The sequence below is a fragment of the Trichechus manatus genome, unplaced genomic scaffold (genome assembly GCF_000243295.1).
Source record: "Trichechus manatus latirostris isolate Lorelei unplaced genomic scaffold, TriManLat1.0 scaffold00076, whole genome shotgun sequence".
Lineage (NCBI taxonomy): Eukaryota > Metazoa > Chordata > Mammalia > Sirenia > Trichechidae > Trichechus > Trichechus manatus.
The window spans coordinates 11,821,971-11,837,024 of NW_004444012.1; the positions used below are offsets into that span (position 1 = coordinate 11,821,971).

The 15,054-nt window shown below is 48.9% G+C and overlaps 2 protein-coding genes across 2 annotated transcripts in view; one reads left to right on the forward strand and one right to left on the reverse strand.

Moving 5' to 3' along the window:
• MAP1A (microtubule associated protein 1A) overlaps nt 1–4,335 on the forward strand; it is a 9,995-nt gene extending 5,660 nt beyond the window's left edge. The window contains exons 6-8 of the mRNA XM_023735091.1: nt 6–3,621; nt 3,762–3,982; nt 4,180–4,335. Of these exons, the coding sequence (XP_023590859.1) occupies nt 6–3,621; nt 3,762–3,982; nt 4,180–4,335 (3,993 nt within the window). The remainder of the gene's footprint in view (nt 1–5; nt 3,622–3,761; nt 3,983–4,179) is intronic.
• Nucleotides 4,336–7,287: 2,952 nt separating this feature from the next.
• Nucleotides 7,288–15,054, reverse strand: part of PPIP5K1 (diphosphoinositol pentakisphosphate kinase 1) — a 33,322-nt gene continuing 25,555 nt past the window's right edge. Inside the window, exons 30-31 of the mRNA XM_023735216.1 lie at nt 12,183–12,296; nt 7,288–9,096 (exon numbers count right to left, since the gene is read on the reverse strand). Of these exons, the coding sequence (XP_023590984.1) occupies nt 8,102–9,096; nt 12,183–12,296 (1,109 nt within the window). The 3' untranslated portion in view covers nt 7,288–8,101. The remainder of the gene's footprint in view (nt 9,097–12,182; nt 12,297–15,054) is intronic.

Below are 15,054 nucleotides of genomic sequence, written 5' to 3' on the forward strand. Positions count from 1 at the left end.
AGGACAAGACCTTGGAACAAAAAGACATAAACTTAGAACAAAAAGACAAAGCCTTGGAACAGAAGGACAAGATCCTAGAAGAGAAAGGCAAAGCCTTAGAGCAAAAATCCAGAGACTTTGAACATAAAGATAAGGCTCCAGAAGACAAGGTCGCTGAACTAAAGGGCATGGCCTTTGAACAGACAGACAAGGCCCAGGAACAGAAGAACTATGCCTTAGAACAAAAATACGGGGCCTTAGAACAGAAGGATGAAGCCCTGGAACAAAGCAGTAAGGCTGTTGAACAGAAAGATAAGGCTCTGGAAGAAAAGGACAAAACACGGGGCCAGGTGAGCCCAGTGCAGGAGGATAAAACTATTGAACCAAAGGAGATGACCCTGGAGGAAAAACCCCCAGAAACGGTCAAGGCTGTGGAGCTGAAGGAAGAAGCTCTACAGGAGGGGCTGGAGGAGGTCCCAGTACAGAAGGACAAGCCCGGAGAGCAGGAAGAGAAGTACTGGAGGAAGGAGCAGGATGTGGTCCAGGAGTGGCGAGAAACAGCTCCAACCAGGGTAGAGCCAGTTGGAGAACAGAAGGAGACTGCCCAGGCATGGGAGGACACGTCTCCTGAGCAGGAGGACAGGTACTGGAGGAGCAGGGAGGATGTGCCTCTGGAACAGGACACATACTGGAGGGAGCTGAGCTGTGAAAGGAAGGTCTGGTTCCCTCATGAGCTGGATGGCCAGGGGTCCCGCCCACGGTACAATGAGGAGCGGGAGAGCACTTTTCTTGACGAAGGGCCAGATAATGAGCAAGAAGTACCCTCCCTGGAGCACATACCCCGGAGCCCCTGGCCCTCAGACTTCAAGGGTTTCCAGGAGCCCTCATCACAGAAAGGGCTGGAGGTGGAGCGCTGGCTCGCCGAGTCACCAGTAGGGCTGCCACCAGAAGAAGAAGACAAGCTGACCCGCTCCCCCTTTGAGATCATCTCCCCTCCGGCTTCCCCACCTGAGATGGTTGGTCACAGGGTTCCTCCAGCCCCAGGACAAGAGCGCCCATTCCCAGAGTCTAAGCCCATGCCACCCGTGAGGAAAGAACCCACCACTCCCTCATGGCTGGCTGACATCCCACCATGGGTGCCCAAAGACAGACCCCTGCCCCCTGCCCCTCTTTCCCCAGCTCCAGCTCCCCCGAGCCCTGCGCCAGAGCCACTCACTCCTGCGCCCTTCTCCTGGGGCACAGCCGAGTATGACAGCGTGGTGGCTGCAGTGCAGGAGGGGGCAGCTGAATTGGAAGGTGGGCCATACTCCCCCTTGGGGAAGGACTACCGCAAGGCTGAAGGGGAAAGGGAAGAACAAGGTGGGGCTGGGGCTCCCGACAGCACCTCCTGCAGCTCGAAGATCCCGGAAGCTGGCGAGAGCCGTGCCACCAAGGAGCCTGAGCTGGCTGAGCCGGAGCAGAGAGAGCCCACGCCCTACCCTGATGAGAGAAGCTTTCAATACGCAGACATCTATGAGCAGATGATGCTAACTGGACTTGGCCCTGCTTGCCCCACTAGGGAGCCTCCGCTTGGAGCAGCTGGGGATTGGCCCCCATGCATCTCACCCAAGGAGGAGGCTGCCGGCCGAAGCACATCTGCAGAGAAGGATCTTTCGTCTCCTGTCTCGTCCAAGAGCCTCCAACCCGACACTCCAACCTTCAGCTATGCAGCCCTGGTGGGGCCCCCTGTGCCCCCTAGACAGGAGCCTGAACTAGGCCTGAGTGTGGAGCAGAGTCCCACGCCACCTGCAGTGCCCCCCCGTGCTCCTGTGCCCCTGAGCAAAGGCCCAAGCCCCCCTCTTAACGGTAACATCCTGAGCTGTGGCCCAGATAGGAGGACCCTGTCCCCCAAGGAGGCAGGCCGGGGCCACTGGGATGACACTAGTGACTCAAAGCTGGAGAAGGGGGCTCGTGAGCAGCCAGAGAAAGAGGCCCAGTCCCCAAGTCCTCCTCACCCCATCCCTGCAGGGCCCCCCACATTGTGGCCTGCAACTGAGACACACACCAGTCGTTCCTCGGTCTCGCCCCCGGGTCCTGCCCGGCCCAGCCTGGACTTCCCTGCTTCAGCGTTTGGCTTCTCCTCAATGCAGCCAGCTCCCCCACAGCTGCCCTCTCCAGCTGAACCCCGCTCAGCACCCTGTGGCTCCCTCGCCTTCTCTGGGGACAGAGCTCTGGCTCTGGCTCCAGGGCCCCCCACCAGAGCCCGGCATGACGAGTACCTGGAAGTGGCCAAGGCCCCCAGCCTGGACTCCTCACTGCCCCAGCTCCCATCACCTAGCTCTCCTGGCGCCCCTCTCCTCCCCAGTCTGCCGCGGCCTGCCTCGCCAGTCCTGTCTGAAGGCTCCTCTTCTGAGGCCACCACACCTGTGATTTCGAGCGTGGCTGAGCGCTTCCCTCCAGGTCTGCAGGCTGCAGGACAGGGGTCTGAAGAGCTAGTTCCAGGAAGAGAACCAGCTGCCCACAGTCTCTGGGACCTCACTCCTCTGAGCCCGGCACCCCCAGCTTCTCTGGACTTGGCCCCAGCTCCGGCTCCAAGCCTGCCTGGAGACGTGGATGACGGCACCCTGCCCTGCCGCCTGGAGTGCTCAGGGGCAGCCACCAAGAAGCCAAGCCCCATCCAAGATCCCTCTGGGGATTGTGCAGCCAATGGCCCAACTGAAACCAGCTCCAGTGCCCCAGGGCCTGGCCTGACCAAGGCTGAGAAGGAAGAGGCTGAGGCCTGCCCTGCCTGGGAACGTGGGGCCTGGCCTGAGGGAGCCGAGAGGGGTGCCCGGCCTGACATGCTGTTCTCCCCTGAACAGCCACTGTGTCCTGGAGGGGTCCCTGAAGGCCGGCCCAGCAATGTCTCCCCTGAGGCTGAGGCTGGGCCCCAGGGATGTGCTGCTGAGCCCCGGCCCCACCGTGGGGAGATCTCCCCCTCCTTCCTGAACCCACCCATTCCCCGATCCACGGATGACACTGATCTCTCAACTGAGGAAACTCGGCTGGTAGGGAGAGGGGGGAGACGCCGAGCAGGGGGCCAAGGGGCAACAGGGGGCTCTTGCCCTGTGGCCGATGAGACACCCCCAACGTCAGCCAGTGACTCAGGCTCTTCACAGTCAGATTCTGACGTTCCACCAGAAACCGAGGAGTGCCCATCCATTACAGCTGAGGCAGCCCTCGACTCAGACGAAGATGGGGACTTCCTGCCTGTGGACAAAGCTGGGGGAGTCAGCGGAAGTCACCATCCCCGGCCTGGCCACGACCCACCCCCTCTACCCCAGCCAGACCCCCACCCATCCCCTCCCCGCCCTGACGTGTGCATGGCCGACCCTGAGGGGCTCAGCTCAGAGTCTGGGAGGGTGGAGAGGCTACGAGAAAAAGAGAAGGCTCAGGGGCGAGTAGGGCGCAGAGCCCCAGGCAGGGCCAAGCCAGCATCCCCTGCACGGCGTCTAGATCTTCGGGGGAAACGCTCACCCACCCCTGGTAAAGGGCCTGCAGATCGAGCATCCCGGACCCCACTCCGACCACGGAGCACTCCAAGCCAGGTCGCCCCAGGGGAGGAAAAGGACGGACACAGCCCCATGTCCAAAGGCCTAGTCAATGGACTCAAGGCAGGACCGAGTAAGTATATCATGAAAAGTGGAGGAGAGGGTGGGCCGGGCTTGGTGTGGCAGGTCAAAGGCTCAGGGAGTAAGAGGGAGGGGGAGTTGCCAAGAGTGTTCTCCCTTCCCTCTCCAATGAGCACTGGCTTGTCTCTACAGCGGCCTTGGGTTCCAAGGGTGGCTCTGGCGCCCCTGTGTATGTGGATCTCGCCTATATCCCGAATCATTGCAGTGGCAAAACTGCTGACCTTGACTTCTTCCGTCGAGTTCGTGCATCCTACTATGTGGTCAGTGGGAATGACCCTGCCAATGGCGAGCCAAGCCGGGCTGTACTGGATGCCCTGCTGGAAGGCAAGGCCCAGTGGGGGGAGAATCTTCAGGTGAGTAGCAAGGGACCCCAAGGAGGCAATCTGGTCAAAGCACACTCAGAGGCAATAGTGGAACACAGTCCCTGTTCATAAAAGGACTAGACCCTTTCTGTGGGCAGCAATGTGTGGGGAGACCTTCCGGTGCCCCATCCCCCTCACTTACCTTCCCTTCCTGTTCTCACATCAGGCGCATCTTATCTCCCTCCTAGGTGACTCTGATCCCTACTCATGACACGGAGGTGACTCGAGAGTGGTACCAGCAGACTCATGAGCAGCAGCAACAACTGAACGTCCTGGTCCTGGCTAGCAGCAGCACCGTGGTCATGCAGGATGAGTCCTTCCCAGCCTGCAAGATTGAGTTCTGAAAGAACCACGCTCCCTTTCCTCAGGATCCGCCCTCCCCCAGCTCCCTTAGAGAATGGCTACTGCTCAGTCCTTTGGGGTTGAGGAGATGGGAGCTGGAGTGGAGAGTGGTCACATACCTTGTTGTGGGGACTTGGGCTGGGCCATGGGAGGAGTTGTCTCTCCCCCAGCCCATACCTGAGAGGGGTCTCAAAACCAAAGGGAACAGAACAGGATAGGAGGAGGGCACAGAATGAGGACAGAAGGTCATCTGATGCCTGAGAACCCTGGAGTGACACCCGATCCTAGCACTGCCAAATGCTGGACTTGGGTGGAAAGTGAGGATGAGTCTCAGAAAGTAACCTCCTCCCTCATGGAGGGAGATCATATCCTCAACCCCAGGGACCTTTTTATCTAAAGCTATTTATTTAGCATCCTAGGAAGAATCTCTCGTAGTAATTTATGTGACCTGGGGGCAGGACACTGTCAGCGAGGTGCCCAAAGCTGCACCCTTTTCCTCCATCTCCCATCCCACTACCCACCAGGGTCTGGGTTCCAGCAGGGGACTGGGGGTACCCCGCTGCTACACTGTCCCACTGCTTCCCGCCATATCTGAATGTCTCAATCCAAAACTTGAAGCTCTTTTGACCAACAAACTGGTAGGAGAATGAAGCTTACCCTCTCTCCCAGCCCGTTTCATACCATTCACATGCCCAGGGGTGTGCCCAGACCAGGCCTACTGGGCAGCACAAAGGGGCAAGGAGAGCCCAGCCCCAATCGCAGAATTATTCCAAATTCCCTGACCCTTTGACGTTGTCACCCACCCCATTCCACTTATCCTGATCCCTTCTCATCCCCTGCTTGGCTTCTCTGCATGTGGTCATCTGCTGTGGCCTGGTGTGTAACGGGTTAAAAATAAGCCACTGCCTGACATCCCAACATTTGACACCCCAGCAATGTGTGACTCCCCAACATTCCACTATGCCATCCTGCAGCTGAAATGGGAATATTGGCTGCCCCTCCAGCCCAAAACTCTTAGAAAGAGGATCTGGGAGGTGGAGGCCATGCCAGAGGACTTGGGGAAAATGAGAGGGAGGAAAGAAAAGAGGGAGACGAAGCTGAGCTAAAGCTTAATGCCAACAGAGTGAAATGAAAACAGGCTGAAAATAGCACCCCATGGAGGACCTCACCCCAAGCAAGCCTATGAGCAGCGCTGCCAGACCACTGCCGGACTGCGGAGCCCAGACGCCGACAGCCATCTGGGCTGGCCTTCTCTGCCAAACTGCGGAAACCAAAACGAGCCTGCCTTGTTTTCTTCCCAGCTCCCACCTCCCGTGCTGCTGTGCTCTGGTCCTCCCTACACTTCCCGGTATACTTCCCAGCTGCTGTAATGGAGCTGCCTCCAACTCTAACAATAAATCAAGTTCATTGCAGACTCTGTAGTGCTGCTTAGGCTTTTTATGACTCCATAGATTGCTTAGTTGCTGGGCCTAGCTTCTACCTCTCTGCTTCTCCCAGCATCGTTGTTTATCTCGGGGCGCTTCGATGCCTTTGGTAACTGGAAGCAGTTCCAAGACCCAGTGGTGCCAGAGAACGTAGGGTATGTGAAGGGAGAAAAAGTTATGAGGAGTCAGCATGATTTCTGACAATGAGTGGGAGTGCTTGAGTACGGGGAATAGGAGCCTAGGATGGTGACATAACTTTGGTTTGGAGAAAGGAAGGCAAGAGGCCTCCTAGGAAGGGGATCTGCATTCCATGGGGCAAGAGCTGAGGAACAAATAACCAGGATCAGATACCCTGAATAGGGAAACACCAACAAGGCAAGGAGTTGAGGGGCCCCAAAAGATCCAGAAGGAGCCCTGGTAGCACAGTGGTTAAGCACTTGGCTGCTAACTAAAAGGTCAGTGGTTCAAACCCACCTGCTGCTCAGTGGGAGAAACATGTGGCAGTCTGCTTCTGTAAGGATTACAGCCTTGGAAACACTGTGTGGCAGTTCTACTCTAACCCATAGCATCGCTATGAATTGGAATCTACTCAGGTTTGGTTTTTAAGAGATCCAGCGCCTATTAAGATTGGAAATACCTCCATCCACCAGGTGAAATGTTGGATTTTCCCCCTCCACTGAAACCCTCCTGGGTATGTCAGGAGTGCCAGGTTGTGAATGTGTATATATGGAAAACCCGCTGCTGCTGATTCCGACGCATAGCGACCCTACAGCACAGAGCAGAACTTCCCCATAGCGTTTCCAAGGAACGGCTGGTAGTTTGAACTGCCAACGTTTTGGTTAGCAGCCGAGCTCTTAACCACTGCACCAGTATATATGGGGAGCAGGATATTCTGACCCTCCCAGTGTTCTGGGCTCTCCCAATGTAAAGATGTCAAGGGGTGGAGGAAGGGCATGATCCCTTCATATTAACTCTTTCTGGCACTGACTCCAAAGCATCAGAATAAAAAATTAAGAGGGTGATTCCAAGGATCTGGTGAGAAGCCATGTACCCTCTGGTACTTCAGAGATAGAATCCCCACCCCCTCAACACTCTACTCATTAAAGACACTTTGGAATGGTGGGCTGACTGCCATAAGGACCTCCTGGGATGCCTGATCTCTATATTTTAATAGCCCATTCCTGGTCACCGACATTGGCTTTTGACCGGTTCAGATGAATTCAGTTGCAAACAGACATGATGGGCTCATAGTCACATCCATTCTTAAATTCACAAGGATATCATCACCACTACTATCATTCTCATTATTTTTATTGAGCACTCATAATGTTCAGCCCTCAACTCCAATGACCAAATTCCCTCTCCTACCCACCCCTGTTACCATCCCCAGATCTTTGGGTAAAGCTTCATAATCACATCTGGCCCTAAAAACAATGATATAAGGACAAATCTCTTGGGGACCCTGCAGTGTTTGGTCTTTGGCCAATCTGTCCCTGGCACTACAATAGAAATATATATATATATATATATATATATATATATATATATATATATATATATATATATATATATATTAAATCTTCGCTTGTATCTGTACAATATTGATCTCTCTGCTCATTGCTTAAAATAGAACTTAATTCTTTACTACAGCATTTCCTAAGTCAAATAGCCCCACAACAAAGGGAGACCCAGCTTTACAGATTGGCCAAGAACCCCCTAGAGCATTCTAAGTAGTTATTCTGAAGTTTGTACAGCAATCTAATACCTATTTTTCCCTAGAGCTAATGCCCAGAGGAACAGGACTATGTAGAGGGAGCACTTGGGGATGGTATGGAAACAACCATAAGCCCAGTCTAGAGATCAGTGGCCCTGATGGATGTTTGTTTGGGAAGGGGACTCTCTTTTTTCCCAGACATTTCAGATGACCATCCAGGGCCCACCTGAGGAGCAAAGACAAGAGTCTCCCTGAATGCACATATGGTCTAAGGGTACCTTGAGAAATCTTGAATATTTCCCCAGAAAAAGATCGTGTCTTCAGCAGTTAAGTGGCATTTCCTTTAACAATCTGGGATTTCCTGGGATGTTCACAGCGGGCTGGGTAATGATAAATCAGCCCACCCCCAAGGAAATTCTATTCAAGTCTAATGGCTAGGCAGAGAGCCAATGGCTGCTTTGAACATAAAACTGGCTCCTCCCCAAACCCAGCTCTGGCACAGGTATGCTTCATGCCGAGAAGAGGGGCTGCTTCCTCAGACACCTCTGGAGAGCCAAGGCCTTAGGCTGGCAAGTGAGTTAGCCAACAGAAAAAGTTGCTGGCTCGAATGGCTGGTATAGTGTGACACCACTAATGAGAAAGTGAATAATCACATGTTGCTGGTGGAAGGGGTGAGTGCTGGTCATGGGCTAGAGACTGGCTCTGAGGATTTGGATCACTGGATGGATACTGGGCTTGGGGAACATCCTCTCCAGGCAGCTGGTCAGTCACCTCAGGGACCACCCAGAACTCCTGATTAACCTCCTCAGGGACCTCCTGGGCCTGCATATCATCATCCCCAGGGAACACTTGGGATGGTTTATCAACCTCAGCGATGTCCTGAGACAACAGATTGATTACAGGAGACTCATGGGCCAGCCTGCCAACCTCCACAGAGAACTCCTGGCATGGCTGGATGACCTCCTCGGGGACCTCTTGGGCTGGTCGGCCAACTTCCACAAGAATTTCCTGGACCAGACCATCAACCTCCACAGGGCCCCCCTGGCATGGCTGGTTGACCTCCTCAGAGTTCTCTTGGCAAAGCTGACAGACTTCCTCAGAGACTTGGCTGGCCTTCTGGCATGGCAGACTGATCTCAGGGACCTCCTGGCATGTCTGGTTAACATTGTTATGGTTCTCCTGGCGTGGCTGGCTGACATTCTGAGGGGTTTCCCAGCACAGCTGGCTATTACCAGGGACCTCCTGGCATGGCTGGCTGATCTGAGACATCTCCCAGCATGGCTGGCTGACTTCCTCGGGGATGTCCCGGCACGGCTGGCTGAATTCCTTAATGAACTCCTGGCATGGGTGGCTGACCTCCTCAGGGACATCCTGGCATGGCTGGCTGGTCTCCACAGGTGGCTCCTGTGGGGACTGATTTCGTTCAAAAGTTTCTTTCTCCCCTTCTATAGGCTCTTGTGCTCCATTCCCAGGAGTCTCCTGACGCTGCCCAAGGCCTTGACGTTCTTCAGTCACATGTGAACTTAGGGAAGATTGATCACTGAAGCCAAAATGGGTGTTACCATCCACTGCAGTGGGGGAAGAAGGACCAGCACTGGACACAGTGCTGGAAGGGCCACTGCTGTCTGTAAAGCAAAGCCAGGAGACTGAGTCAGACCAGCTGGAAGTGTAGGTTCTACCCTTCACATGTAGTTCAAATGCTAGAATGGGTGGCCTTTGCTACTCCTGTCTTGGGAAAAGAGGGTCTGAATTTCCCCTAAGTTAGTCTCTGCCCAGCTCAGGACTGTCAGCCTGGTCTCGTGTGTACCAGAGGAGCAGCACGAAGTTACTTCAGGAGAGGATGCTGAGGCCCACTTCATCCTGTCCTTTCTCAAATGTATCCCCATCCCAACTCCAAATCCCCCAGGTCCTTCATTTCTACTCTGGAAGCATATGTACACTTTAGCCCTATGGCTCATAATTTGGGTTGCACATAAAATTTACAGGGGAATTTTTTTTTCAAATACAAATTTCCAGGTTCCATCTCTAGAGATTCTAATTCTATAGGTTTAGAGTAAAGACTGGGGAGGGGGGAAGGGAAAGGAGGGAAACACAATATTTTGTTTAAAATACTCCCAATTGATTCTGATATACATTTTTTTGTCAAGAATCACTTCTTTATACTGCCAATGCTTTGTGAGGTGGTCTCTTCCCTTACTGCAGTAAGCAAAAAATTCAGCTGTTCTTTCTACCAGAAAAAAAGGAATCATTTCTTTACACAATCAAAGGGCTGCTTTGCACTTTTCCCATGGGGGTCATGTATTTCTGGGCCAGGGGTAACCTCTACTGATAGCCCAAGAGATAAGCAGGAGAATGTAGAAAAACCTTGTGGGTCAGAGGAGTAGAAAAGAAACAGATTTACCTAAAGCTGGAAGATTTCCATGGAATCTTCAAATGGTAGCACTTTTTAATTAACCTTTCACGGACCCCCTTGAAGCTCTGATGAAAGTCATGGACTATCTTCCCAGGAAAATGTATGTATAGATATTTACACCAATTTTTACATATAATTCCTGGGGGTCATAGACTACCTTGAAACCCATCCATGGATCCAAGGTTAAGATCCCCTAAGTCTTGGGACATACGATGTTACAGGCTTGTGCATATTATATACATATAAAATATAAGGCTAATTTCACAGATTGTGACAGTAGTATAATGAAGACCTTAGAATCTTCAATTATACTGAGGGGTAATTCCTACCCTAACCTCCAGTTCTTCATTGACCTTTAATAGGAGACTAAGTTACTTTTCCCTTTGTAAATATCATATATATTGATGTTACTGTAACTCCATATTTAATGCACTCTAATATCAATAATGGTAGGTTCTGGAAGCAGGGGACTCATGAATATCAACGTCTTGTCATCAAAGAGTACCTGGGAAAGCTGGCAAGTCTGAGCCTGGAAGGGCCCCATCAGCCGTTGAGTTTAAGGTATGCCAGCTATCTTTCCTCTGTAAAGGATCAGAGGAGGTGTGCTTCAGGCAGAAAAAAAGAGGAACATGGTTTTGGTTTTGGGCTAACAAGACTTTAAGAAATATGGAGCCTATTTCTGGTGCAGAGGGACCCTAAAGAAGATGTTTACCAATGAGGCTACGTGCCTGATAGGAAGCCAAATGCCTGATACTACATTTAAAAAAAAAAAAGCTTCATCCAAGGATCAAAGTAGCTTTAAAATCTAGCTAGTGGTTTTTGGCTTGGTTTTGTTTTTTTAAGATGGCCCAGGACCGGGCAACATTTCATATTCTGTAACACACAAGGTTGCCATGAGTCAGAGCTGACTTGATGGCACCTAACAATAACATAGAGAATATTTCACTTGAGATCAGGCAATCTGAATTCAAATCTCACCTCGTGACTTCCCAGCTGTGTGACCCCAGTCAAGTCGGCTCACTCTGTGAGCCTTAGTTTCCTCAAGGGTAATTTGAGGATAAGGACAAGGGCCTAGCTTCCCTCTCGGAGATTTGGCGAAAGCACCTTGGGGAGGTTAAAAGTAATCTGTGAAATGGGAACCACAGCCCAGCATGGTCTGGTTGTTGATAAAATGAGTCCTGGATTGAGGGTCAATGTGTCAAATGTCCTTGGGGACTACAAGAGTTTTTCACAAGCAGATCACATGTGCTGTTGCTCTGTGGGATTCTTAAAAAGGGCCTGAGGTTCTTTCATCAGGGATTACTAAATTGTTTACTTGAGGGCAGTGATGGTTCCGTAGTCGAAATCTCTCCTTCCACGCGGGAGACCTGGTTGAGTTCTGGCCAATACACCTCGTGCAGCTACCACCTATCTGTCAGTGGTGGATTGCATGTTGCTATGATGCTGAACAGGTTTCAGCAGAGCTTCCAGACTAAGATGGAGTAGGAAGAAAGGCCTAGTGATCTACTTCCAAAAATCAGCCAGTGAAAACCCTATGGCTCACAATGGTACGATTCACAGCCAATCATGGAGATGGTGCAGGACCGGGCAGCAGTTCACTCTGGTGTGCATGGGGTCACCATGAGTAGAAAAATTTCTCCCTCTACGGGGTGTCAGAAGAAGGGCAAGATTCTACAACTCTTTACCCCAATGCTAAAATATGAATCTTTCCTTTAGTCCTATACAAGTAAAATAATGGAAGCCATGTTTGATTTCAGTTACTCCCTTGAGGCAGGGTGAACAAGGAAAGGACTTCCCATCGCCACTCTCTCTGGTCTCATTACCACTGGTATCTCTGCCTCCCTACAATCATACTAAGAACCCCTTGTGGCTCCACTGTTCACAACTGTTACCAGGAATAATTAGTGACAGGCTAGAGATAACAAAGGAGAGATGGGAAAGAGGACTTGTCAGCTTTTTTTCTGAGAGCAGAGTACTCGGGAGAAGGGACGTGGAGCCATCAGAAGGGGATCTAGTTCCCTGCTCCCGGCTTTTCTATTTACCTAGGTTGCCTACCTAGTCATCTTCTCTAAAGAAAGCTGTAGAGACCAAACAGGGATCTGAGAAAAACAGAGTTTCCATCCTTTTGTCCTCAGAGGGCCCTCTGGGCCACTATCTTTTATGAACCTCTCCAATGAGACAGAGACATTCCTAGTCTCTCAACCCTCATCTTCTTGCCCCTCATGCCACAGGTCCCACATTCACCAATCTCTCCATCCCCCTTGCCCTTGTCTAGGCAGTTCCAAAGGGATCACTTACACCAAGGAGGCTTCTCAGAGCGCTGCCGGAGTTGCAGGGGAGGTGAATGAAGAGTACGGGGTGGGGAAAATGGGTTATTTGAGGCCTGGTTGCTGTGCATAGAGTCAAAGAGGGCTGGACAGATAGGAGACAGAAGGAAGAAAAAAAGCATATGAGGGAGTGTCCAAGAGCCAGAGATTCTCAACATAAGTCAAAGCCAACTTATACCTCCTCAGGATAAGAAGTAGCATTTCCTAGGGATCCTTCATCCTAGCCATTTTCAATTTTTTAAACTTCGTATTATGAACATTTTCAAACATATTTTAAAAAGTAGTTGAAAGACCCATGCAATGAATACCCATATGCTCATCTCCTAGATTTAACATGTTAACATTTTGCCATATTTGTTTAATCCATTTCTTTATGCTTAAGTTCTTTAAAATAAATGACAGATATTATGAAACATTTCACCTAGAAGTACTTCAATATATCTCTAAAATATAAGAAAATTTTCCTACATAGCCATATGCTATGAGAAGACCTAACAAAATAAATGATAATTCCCTAATAGCATCTAATACCCAGTCCATAGTCATATTTCCCCAGTTATTCCCAAAATGTTTTTTATAGCAAGATTCAAACACGGACCATACGTTGCATTTTGTCAGAGTAAAGAGTTGGTGAAAAGTCTTCTTCGATCATAGCAAATGAGTTTTACTGCATTTTATTTTTGTTTCCTTTTTCGTAAGATTTATTATGGGCTCATGGATTTTTATATATTCGGCGTACCATATTTTTATGCAAATAATGCACACCTTCTATGTTTGTTTGCCAATCATGCCCCCCAAGGTTTTTGTGTAAGTGCACTAAGCTAATTTTTTACGGCAACATGTAAAAAAACTAGCATAGTGGTGCTTAGGAAAATACCTCACAGCGGGAGGGCGAGTTTGGCAAACAAACATAGAAGGTGCACGTTATTTTCATAAAAATAAGGTACTTCAAACAATTATAGCAATTATTCTTTTTACTGCTTAAATTGTCCCAATTCTGGCATGTGGGAGCCCCTCCAGGCTTGATTGCTTCCTTTCTTTCTGCTACAAGATGTTCCAGGATCATCTTGTGCTTTCCTTGCCCCAGACCATGCATTCTCAACATAATTGGTCCTTGGTAGAAGTGAAAACATCTTAGATATTACAATAGTTTGTCACTGTTTAAAAGGTCACAGTACATACTATATCTATGGTATTAAAATTTCTATAGGGTTGAGGTGGTTAGGAAAAAAATATCGAAAAAGGCTCCTTGGGGAGAGTTGCCTTTAATTTTTTTTAAAAAAAAAGTTAAAAAAACATTGTCCTTGGGCAAGAATCAGTCATTTTCTCAAGGACTCTTCATTCTTTTTAGTCGAGAATGGTATGTAGAGACCAAAATCTAGGTGCTAAAGGTGCTCACTGCTACAGCTTCTAGTGCACAGTGTTAGAAAAAAGCATTAACAAACTGAATTCATATTGATATTGTCACATCCTCACCAACTTATTATTTTCTGCTTTGTTTTGTTTTTAATTATTACAGTCACTCCAGTGGGTGTGAAATGGCATCTCATTGTGGTTTTGATTTGCATTTTCCTTATGACTAATGATGTTTAGCATTTTTTCTTGTGTTTGTTGGCCAATCTGTATATCTTCTTTGGGAAAATATCTATTCAAGTCCTTTGCCTAGTTTTTAATTGGGTTGTATGTCTTTTTATTGTTGAGTTGTACAAATTATTTATATATTCGGGATGATGTTGTTGTTGTTAGTTGCCATCAAGTCAATTATATTCTGGATACCAGACCCTTATCAAATATGTGCTTTGTACATATTTTCTATCATTCTGTGGATTGTCTTTTCACTTTCCTGATAATGTTCTTTGGTGCATAAAAGTTTTTAACTTTTTGAAGCCCATATTTTTTTTCTTTTGCTGCTCGTGCTTTTGGTATCATATCTAAGAATCCATTGCCAAATTTACCCATTTTCTTCTAAGAGTTTTATTGTTTTAGCTCTCATACTTATGTTCTTTGAGCATATTTAAGATAGTTGCTTTAAGATCCTAGTCTAGTAAGTCCAATATCTATGCTTTCTCAGGGACCATCTCTGTTAATTTCTTCTGTGAATGAACCAGGCTTTCTTATTTCTTTGTATATTTCATAATTTTTTGGTGAAAACTGGACATTTTGAATATTATAGTGTGGTAAATCTGAAAAGCAGATTCTTCCTCTTCCCCAGGAATTGTTTTTGTTGCTTTCTGTGTAGTGCAGCTGTTTGTTTGTTTAGTGACTTTTTTAAAACCACTTTTGTAAAGTCTGTATTCTATTCTATGTCACATGTGATCTCTGAAGTATCTGTTCCTTTAGCTTGTGTTTACTTAGTGTTTTGACAGAGATTTATTTCCTTGAATGCCAGGAGTTGAGAGAAAGAAAAAAGAAAAGAAAACTCTCCAAGTCTTTGAAGATTGGTTCTGTGCCAGGCTGTTTATAACTCTTCCTTAGCCTTTACTCCCTGCTTATACTAAGCCTAGAATTCAACCAGAGGTAAAAAGCTTAGGGTTTTCTGAAGTCTTTGCTGGGCATATATCCTGCCCTGGGCATGCACATGGCTTCCTAAATTCCCTAGTATACACAGGCACTTTTGAATGAATGCCCTAATTTAAAAAAGAAAACAACAACAACAACAACAACTCTCTCCTCACCTTTCCTCCCAGCTGTTGGCATATCCATTGTTTACCTTAACTGTAATCTTTTGCCCCTAGAAGGTACTGGGTTGTTCATCTGCCTTACAATGTTTTCAAGGAATGCCACTTGCACAGCCACTTTTTCACCCTGAGTGGTTCACTGTTAGATGAAACAAAAGCAAGTGC